At 56.8% G+C, this 9,203-nt stretch overlaps 1 protein-coding gene across 1 annotated transcript; it reads left to right on the top strand.

Moving 5' to 3' along the window:
* Positions 1 to 515: 515 nt before the first annotated feature.
* Positions 516 to 8,961, top strand: LRRC32 (leucine rich repeat containing 32). Its single transcript, XM_023209351.1, has 2 exons — positions 516 to 603; positions 4,966 to 8,961. The coding sequence occupies exons 1-2, from the start codon at positions 520 to 522 to the stop codon at positions 6,868 to 6,870; spliced, it is 1,989 nt and encodes a 662-aa protein (XP_023065119.1). The 5' UTR covers positions 516 to 519; the 3' UTR covers positions 6,871 to 8,961.
* Positions 8,962 to 9,203: the final 242 nt, after the last annotated feature.

Raw genomic sequence — 9,203 nt, 5'->3', positions numbered from 1 at the left:
AAAAGGAAAAGGGCAAAATAAAGGTGGGGGAGTGGGCAGAAAACGAGGAATTCCGTATGGGGACTGAGGAGCTGGTATGGAGGACTTGTGTGGCCTGGGTGGAAATGTAGTCAGAGGCCCACCCTCCAAACCCCCTGTACATCCCCATGCCCCCAGTCCCTGGCCCCGAGCATGGCCTAGGGTAACCCTTAGGGTCTGTCAGCCTTCTGTGCATCCCGTCCGGGCTATCTTCCCCTGGGTGGGGTCTTTTGAAAACCCCCATCCGGCCAAGTCACCTGCTGCTTTAAAACTCTTGCTTCCCCTGGGTAATGGGTGGCTCCTTGGCCTGGGTGAGAGGCCTACTATGACGGGCTGCAGGCCCATTTCCCACGCGGCTCTCCCCTGCTCAAACCACCTTTACTCCAGCCATGCTCTGGGGTTCCGAGGGCAGGCACAGAATGGGTGGGAGTGGGGGCTGGCAGTGGGAAGGAGCCAGTGGTCTTACAGTGTTCCCCTTTCCTCTCCGCCCTACACAGAGCCATGAGCCCCCAGATCCTGCTGCTCCTGGCCCTGCTGACCCTAGGCCTGGCTGCACAACACCAAGACAAAGTGCCATGTAAGATGGTAAGATGCTCTGCCCAGACAGGGTGAGGGCCACCCCCACCTGTCTGCCCTAGGGTGTGCTAGTGCCCCAGCCCCAGAAGCCAGAAGTTAGAAGAGTCAGGAGAGGAAAGGGAATGTACCTTGCATTTAATGGGCACCTACTAGAATGTTTAAACATCTTGCTTACCCAACAATCCTGCCAGGTAAGCACCATTATTCTCATTTTGCAAAGGAGGAGACTGAGGCTTGGAGGGGTTATGACTTTTCCAAGGTCATTCAGCTGGGAACAGTGAGGCTGATATTACACTGTATTCCCCCAAGCTGTCCCCACAGAGCAGTAGGTCCAGCTAGAGGATCTAGAATGTATATATGTGTGGGGAATTTGGGGTAGGTCAGCTGGGAGGGGCTCCTCTGTGCTCATCCCTCCCGGGGACAAATCCCCTTCCTAACTGGGCTCCTTGACTTGGGACTGCCCACTGGGGTGCCTCTCACTCCTTACTGCCCAGGTCAAATGCTGCCATCTCCAGGAAGCCTCCCCAAACCCTCCCGGGCTGGCCTAGTCTGATCACACCTTCCTCTGGGTTCCTGCGGTCCCCAGGCCTCCCTCTGTCTCAATACAGAGAAGACTGAGCACGTGGTGGGGGTTGGTGAAAGGGTCTAAGCCTGTCTCACCTGCCAGACCATGAACTTCCCTAGGGCAAGGACCAAGTCTGATTTGCTTCTATTCCTTTTTCCTGTCCCAAGCCAGGGAAACTAGCCCTCAAGTTCTTGTGACTCTATGAGATACAGGGCAAAGAGAACACCTAGGTCCACTTGTAAGGCCGGGCAGTCACTGAGACCAGAGCCTGGCTGGGGAAAGGGCAGGGCCTCCGGAAGCCCCTCTTGGACCTGAGACTCGAAGAAGCTTATGACACAGAACCGGCAGCTGCTTCAGGAGGCAGGAAGTGCCGGCAGCTGCCTGCCCGCAGCCCTTCCCTGGGGGTGCAATGTCTCCTGTTGCCACCACCTTTCTTGCTCTTCAGAGCCCTTCTAAGATTCCCGGAGCCCAGAATTACGGGCAGAGAAGGCCTCAGACGTCACCAAATACAAATGCACGTTCTACCTCAGGGAGATGAGGCTCAGAGGGGAAAGACCTTAACCACCCAACAGGCAGAGGGGAAGCGAGTGAGTTTTAGAGTCTGGGGAAATGAGATAAGAGATAGGAAAGCACTTTCTGAACCAGCATGAGGATAATACGCACGGGAGGGGAAGGGGAAGACGTGTCACCCACCAGGGACCTACAGGATTCGAACCCAGCTGCCTTTGCCACTGTTCACTGCCTGGTGCCTCTCCCTACTCTGCTTTCCTCCCATGATCAGGTGGTGAAATGGAGTTGGATGGCAAGTCTTTGTTTTACAAAAAGGAAGCTGGGCAGTGGTGTCCTGATAGCCCAGAACAGTGGATGGGAGCTCTAAACTCTGGCCAAGGGCCAAGTCCTCCAATTCCCTCCCACTGTAAGCCAGGCCATGCTGGGAGCTCAGAGCTGAAGGAGGCGTGGAGACCCTGGAAGTGGAGCGCTGAGCACCATCCTGGACTTCAGGCTCTCTCCTGGACTGGACTGGAGAGCTGGGCATCCCAGTGCAGCCCTGCCCACCAGCAGGCCCCCTGGGCTTCCAGAGCAGGGGTCTTGGGCCCCTGAATGGAGAGGAAGACTTGGGCTGTGGGCTTGGCAAACTTTGTGTCCTGGATCAAGTCTCAGGGGCTAGTGCCCCAGGGAGCCATTCCCTGTCCAGAGGCAGTATACCTCTGCACTTGCCCGGGGGGTAACACGTGGGGCACCGCAGAGTGGCCCCCCACACTGTAACACTCAGTAAGTGGGTCCCTGATGCTCTTTGCTGTGCCGACCAGCTGAGGGCCCAGTGGTCAGAACTTGGCTGGCACCAATAGGAATAAGAATTTGCAAATGGGAGTTTTGAGCCCCTGCCTGTCTGATCTTGGGCAGCCCACTCCCCTTAGCCTCAGTTTCGTTAGAGGTACAATAGGAGCAGGATGAACAATGCCTGGGAAGATTTAATGGGGTAGGGGCCTCTGTACTCAGCATGAAGCCTGACACAGCTGGGGCTCCATCACAGGTCATTTCGTTGTTTCTGCTTTAAGTAAGGAATGCCCCAGGGGGTAAGGGCTGTGAGGAAGAGGCTATGTTTAGTGGCCCCTGCAGGCAGAGAGGTTGTGAGGGAGGAAGGGCAAGGATGGGCAAGGCAGCCAGGCAGGTTTCAGGTTCTCACAAGTGCCCAACTGCCGGGGCATCCCTGGGCCTCCTGAGGCCCCTGTGAAGCTGCCTCCCTTGGAGGCTGCATGGAGTCGTTGTGCTGCATGGAGTAGGAAGAGCCACACAGAGGCCTGAGGCTGGGCAGGTCTCTTCCTCCGCCTGCTCACCTTGGGGTTCTCAGGAGGAAGCGCAGAGCTGGACCAGGAGAGGAACATGCCTGCTTGTGTTCCTTCCCTACCAGCTCAGCCACTGGCTCACTGTGAATTCATGCAAGTCACTGCCACCTTCAGGCCTCAGTGTCCCCATCTGGGAAGTGGGTGAGCTGAACTCTTCTTGCTCTAGCTGTCTTTGACTATATTCTGAAAACATCAGTCATCCATTTTCTTTCCTCCCAGAGTAGTGATTGATTCAGTACCTCAGACCTTTACTAAACCGATGATGCCTGGGACTCATTCATTAGGAAAAATTGACTTGCTAGTCAGGTCCAAGGCATCCACATCCACCAAACCAGTCCCTGTTTGCTCTGAGCTCGCTGTCTAGCAGGTCCCCACACAAACAGCCACAATTCAGCGGGGCAAAGCTCTGAGAGGAAGCATGGTCAGGGAGGGCTCGCTGTTGGAGGAGGCCCTGAAGCTCAACATGAAGAGTTCACATGTGGATCTGGTTGCGGATGGCATATCCAGCTCAGGGAGGAGGCTCAGCAGTGGGTGTGTGAGGGCATGATGGGCAGTGGTCAGCTGTGGTCACTGCATGTGGGCTGGGGTGGGAGGTGGGGGACAGGTTGGCAGGGGCTACAAACAGCCTCGAAGGCCCTGCTGAGGGTCCTGGACTTCACCATGGAGAAGTTTAAGCCAAGCTGCCTCACAGTCAGAGTGGAGCTTTTGAGCAGTTGTCAGGCATTTAGCAGTGAATGGGCCAGAATGGGTCAGTGGAGACAGAAGCTGGGGGCGGTGAGCCTGAACCCGCTGATTGTGGAAGTCAGACTCTTTTCTGGGAAAGGCTGGGGTTCCTGGAGGCCTGGAGGAGAAAAGGGAGACCTGCATTTGCACAGAAAGAATTTTGGTCCCAGAAGGCACATCTGTGGAAGAACAAGAGTGGGGCCTTTGGTTGTTAAAAAAAAAACCTGGATTCAAATCCCAGCTCTGCTCCTCACCAGCTGGGCAATCCTGGCACCTCCCTTCCCCTCTCTGAACCTAGATTTCTGTAAATGGGGTGATCGTATCAGATGCACAGGCTGTGGTAAAGACCAATGGGACCACAGGCCTGAAAGTATTAACGAAGATGTCAAATGTTGAGTGGCTGCTGGGGAAGGACGTAAGAAAACAGTGGTTATGTGACTTCCTGGAGGTGGCACAGCACAAACATGGTCTCGTCACCGAAGACTGTGGATTTGGCTCTGGCCATCTTTTCCCTGCCCCTTCCCACCTCCAGGGGCCTAGTCCCCTGACCCAGCCTGGGAAGAAAGCCACCCCCTAGCAGGTAACAGCAACAGAGAGGAGGCCACATCTGGGAAGCATCCACAAGGAAGGCAGGCCCCGGGACCCAGGTTCTGCCCACGACACGAGAGCCTGAATGAGGTCTGAGGCCGGGAGGCCAAGATAAAAACTGATGGCAGAGCACAAATTACAGTTTTCCCTTTTGGAAACATTTCTCCCAAAGTGGAGAAAGTCGCATCCTACCCCTGGAAATTTAACTCCCTGCGCCCGTAGAGAGGACCCAGGACATAGAACCAGGAGCCTTGGGTCCTTGCTGTGCCCTGCTGCTCACTGGCTTGGGGTCACTCTGTGGGATATATGGCTGTTTCCTGTAAGAGGGGTAATAGTAAGTACAAGGTTTCTTTGTTAGTTTATTTGTCCTTCTATCTGTCTGTCATCTCTCCATCTGTCCACCCATAGAAACTTCATTGAGTTCCTTCCTTAATGCCCAGCACCGTGCTGGGTGCCGGAGATGGGGTAGGGAGCCAGATGGGTCATCCGGGCATGGGGTGATCAGGCTGCGGTGGGGAAAGTTGAGCATTCTGGGAGTCCATGGGAGAAGGGTTCTCAGCCAGGCAGGGTTCCTGGATAAACGTGTCTGGTTTCATCCCCTACGGCGCCCACTTATGCCAGCTGTCTCCCCACCCTGCCCCTCCCCAGGTGGACAAGAAGGTCTCGTGCCAGGGTCTGGGCCTGCTCCAGGTCCCCTTGGTGCTCCCGCCGGACACTGAGACCCTTGATCTCTCTGGGAACCAGCTGCGGAGTATCCTGGCCTCACCCCTGGGCTTCTACACGGCACTTCGTCACCTGGACCTGAGCACCAATGAGATCAGCTTCCTCCAGCCAGGAGCCTTCCAGGCCCTGACCCACCTGGAGCACCTCAGCCTAGCTCACAACCGGCTGGCGATGGCCACTGCGCTGAGTGCCGGTGGTCTGGGCCCCCTGCCACGCGTGACCTCCCTAGACCTGTCTGGAAACAGCCTGTACAGCGGCCTGCTGGAGCGGCTGCTAGGGGAGGCACCCAGCCTGCATACCCTCTCACTGGCGGAGAACAGTCTGACTCGCCTCACCCGCCACACCTTCCAGGACATGCCTGCGCTGGAGCAGCTTGACCTGCATAGCAACGTGCTGATGGACATCGAGGACGGCGCCTTCGAGGGCCTGCCCCGCCTGACCCATCTCAACCTCTCCAGGAATTCCCTCACCTGCATCTCCGACTTCAGCCTTCAGCAGCTGCGGGTGCTGGACCTGAGCTGCAACAGCATTGAGGCCTTTCAGACGGCCTCCCAGCCCCAGGCCGAGTTCCAGCTCACCTGGCTTGACCTGCGGGAGAACAAACTGCTCCATTTCCCCGACCTGGCCGCGCTCCCGAGACTCATCTACCTGAACTTGTCCAACAACCTCATCCGGCTCCCCACAGGGCCACCCCAGGACAGCAAGGGCATCCACGCGCCTTCCGAGGGCTGGTCAGCCCTGCCCCTCTCAACCCCCAATGGGAATGCCAGCGTCCACCCCCTTTCCCAGCTCTTGAATCTGGATTTGAGCTACAATGAGATTGAACTCATCCCCGACAGCTTTCTTGAGCACCTGACCTCCCTGTGCTTCCTGAACCTCAGCAGAAACTGCTTGCGGACCTTTGAGGCCCGGCGCTCAGGCTCCCTGCCCTGCCTCATGCTCCTTGACTTAAGCCACAATGCCCTGGAGACACTGGAACTGGGCGCCAGAGCCCTGGGGTCCTTGCGGACGCTGCTCCTACAGGGCAATGCCCTGCGGGACCTGCCTCCATACACCTTTGCCAACCTGGCCAGCCTGCAGCGGCTTAACCTGCAGGGGAATCGGGTCAGCCCCTGTGGGGGGCCGAATGAGCCTGGCCCTGCCAGCTGTGTGGCCTTCTCTGGCATCGCCTCCCTCCGCAGCCTGAGCCTGGTGGATAATGAGATAGAGCTGCTCAGGGCAGGGGCCTTCCTCCATACCCCACTGACTGAGCTGGACCTTTCTTCCAACCCTGGGCTGGAGGTGGCCACGGGGGCCTTGACAGGCCTGGAGGCCTCCTTGGAAGTCCTGGCACTGCAGGGCAATGGGTTGACGGTCCTGCAGGTGGACCTGCCCTGCTTCATCTGCCTCAAGCGGCTCAATCTTGCCGAGAACCGCCTGAGCCACCTTCCCGCCTGGACACAGGCTGTGTCACTGGAGGTGCTGGACCTGCGAAACAACAGCTTCAGCCTCCTGCCGGGCAGTGCCATGGGTGGCCTGGAGACCAGCCTCCGGCGCCTCTACCTGCAGGGGAATCCACTCAGCTGCTGTGGCAATGGCTGGCTGGCAGCCCAGCTGCACCAGGGCCGTGTGGACGTGGACGCCACCCAGGACCTGATCTGCCGCTTCAGCTCCCAGGAGGAGGTGTCCCTGAGCCACGTGCGTCCCGAGGACTGTGAGAAGGGGGGGCTCAAGAACATCAACCTCATCATCATCCTCACCTTCATACTGGTCTCTGCCATCCTCCTCACCACGCTGGCCACATGCTGCTGCCTCCGCCGGCAGAAGTTTAACCAACAGTATAAAGCCTGAAGAAGCTGGGGGACACTCTAGGTCAATGGGGGAGCCTGAGGTCCAGAGAAGAGTGAGGACTGACTCAAGGTCACACAGTGACCCAGGATCCCAGAACTCTGGTCTCCAAATTGCAACCCGGGACACCTTTCTCTGCCGCCTGCTGCATCAGCGGGTGACCCCCTTCCCGGGCTGCACTTTGGGTCCAGCTGTGGAAGCCAGAAGTTGGGCGGTTTCAGGGACAGCAGGGAATAATGTTGACCTATCAGATCAACAAATCTTCACTGAGCATCTACTTTGTGCCACACCCTGCTCTGGGCACTGGGAATGCTGGGAAATGAGATACACTCCCGCCTTCAAGAATCTCCCAGTCTGGGAGGAGGGAGTGCTACAGAGCCGCGTGGTGACCACGCAGTGTGCTTAGGGCCTGAGATGTGAAAGCCCAGGGCTCCAGAGCTCGGCAGGCCCCGCTGGTTCAATGCGAAGAGTCCTGCCCCAGCTCTGCCAGGGTGAGGGAGGGCCAAGCCTGGGAGGATTTGTCTGAAACATTTCCAAGCAGACTGTTTGTGACATCTTCTGATAATGATTTTCAGTCTCTCTGAAAATGAAAAGCTTATGACTGGAAGAGAGAATTGGAGCCATACGAGTGTGTCTTGGATCTGGTGCTGTTAGGCGGGCCGTGGCGGCTCCAACAGAGTCTGGTTAAGGGGTCCAGCCCGGCACTGGACCATTCCGTCTCCTGCTCTGGACAGGCCGTCTCCCTGCCTGGCACTCTCATGTTACACAGCCTGACCCCAGTACTGCTCTAAGCGCCGTCCCTGCCCAGCCCTTCTCCATCGCAGCCCCGCTTTGGCTGCTGAGCCAGGAGCTAAAACCTTAGATATCTGGTTCTGTTTTGCACCCAGCTTGGCGATGTGGATGTGAATCCAAGCCTTGTGTCTGCCCCTATATGACAACCCTTGGAGGTTGGTATTTTATCCCCATTTTATAAAAGAGGAAACTGAAGTTCTGCAAATCTCCTTCCGGGGCCCCAGCTAACTAATGCCTTAGGTGAGATTCAGACCCTCATCCTTCTGTCTCCAGAGCCTGATCTTTGCCACTGCAGGGGCTGCAGGCCGTTAAGTGGACAGGAAGTGGCCCCACATAGCCCGAGCAGGGTCTGGAAGTATCCTGTGCTATGCACACCTGCTCTCTCCTCTCTCCCAGGCAGGCAGCTGCAGGCGCTCTCCTCCTTCACTGCCTTAGTTTCCCTCCTTCCATCCTTTCCACCCTGGTGTGGGTTCTCCTGTTCTCTCTGTGCTCCTGCATGCTCTTATTCCCTTTTCCTCTATTGAGCAGAGCCTGGAGTTTGAGACTATTGAATCCAACCACCCCATTGCACAGATGGGGAAACTGAGGCTTAGAAAGAGAATGAAACTTGTGGAGAGCTATACAGAGCCTCTGGGGAAAAAGAAGAGAGCCCTATTTGGGGGGTGAGATTGGGGGTTGGACCAGAGTGATGTCCTCTCTTGGCTGTCACATCACAAGATAATGCTGGCTCCAAACTTCCTTTCTGTGCCTCATCATGCAAGGATTTTTTTTTTCCCTCTTCGAAAAATAGGTAGAAAGGCTCACCCAGATAACCCCCTGTCCCTCATAGCATGGAGTCATGAGCTATCTGGGAAGAATGGACACGCTGGGACCAACTCAAGACCTTGTGTTGCTGTCTTCATCATCTTACCTGTGCTTGGCCCACAGTCTGGCTCATGATGTGGGCTCAGTAATGTGCGAGAAAATGGAAATGCCACTCTCTCCACCCCATTTTACAGAGGAGAACACCGAGGCCCAGAGGAAGTTAAGGGAGAGTCAATGGGCAGAGCCAGGGCTAGGCCCTGGTGATGTGTGGAGCACCCAGGCAGACCCAGTCCTGGTTGGGATCACAACCACAGGTGCTACTGCACGTGACACTCTTCCTTAGGCCTGGAGGCCAAGGTGTGGGTCCCCACGCCTGATCTTTGAAAACACTACACAATGCTGCTGTCAATTCCCAGGACCCAGGCCGCAGCCCAGGCCTCGGGACCAACTCTTTGTATAACCTACCTGAATGTATTAAAAACTAATTTTGGAGAAGCAGTGTGGCCGCCAGCCTCCTCTTTGCAACCCGCTTCATCGCATCCACTTGAACCCTGCCTCTCAATCCCATTATGGTCATTCAATCCTCATGGCAAATCCCTGGGGACACTGAGGCTCTGGGCCAGCACCACCCTGGACCTTGGAGCCGCAGCCACTAGCACGGCCCCTCCTACACCTCTGTCGCCCCACACTCGACAGGTGAGCGTGCTCCCCACCCCAGGGCTGAGAGGCTGGGGGCTTCT

The sequence above is a fragment of the Piliocolobus tephrosceles genome, chromosome 13, assembly GCF_002776525.5.
Source record: "Piliocolobus tephrosceles isolate RC106 chromosome 13, ASM277652v3, whole genome shotgun sequence".
NCBI lineage: Eukaryota > Metazoa > Chordata > Mammalia > Primates > Cercopithecidae > Piliocolobus > Piliocolobus tephrosceles.
This window is presented reverse-complemented; position numbering and strand designations above follow the sequence as displayed.

Excerpts from the sequence above, each read along its gene's own strand:
- LRRC32 (XM_023209351.1), top strand. The coding sequence starts at position 520 with ATGAGCCCCCAGATCCTGCTGCTCCTGGCCCTGCTGACCCTAGGCCTG. Across the intron at positions 604-4,965 it reads ACAAAGTGCCATGTAAGATG|GTGGACAAGAAGGTCTCGTG; the intron begins GTAAGATGCTCT and ends GCCCCTCCCCAG.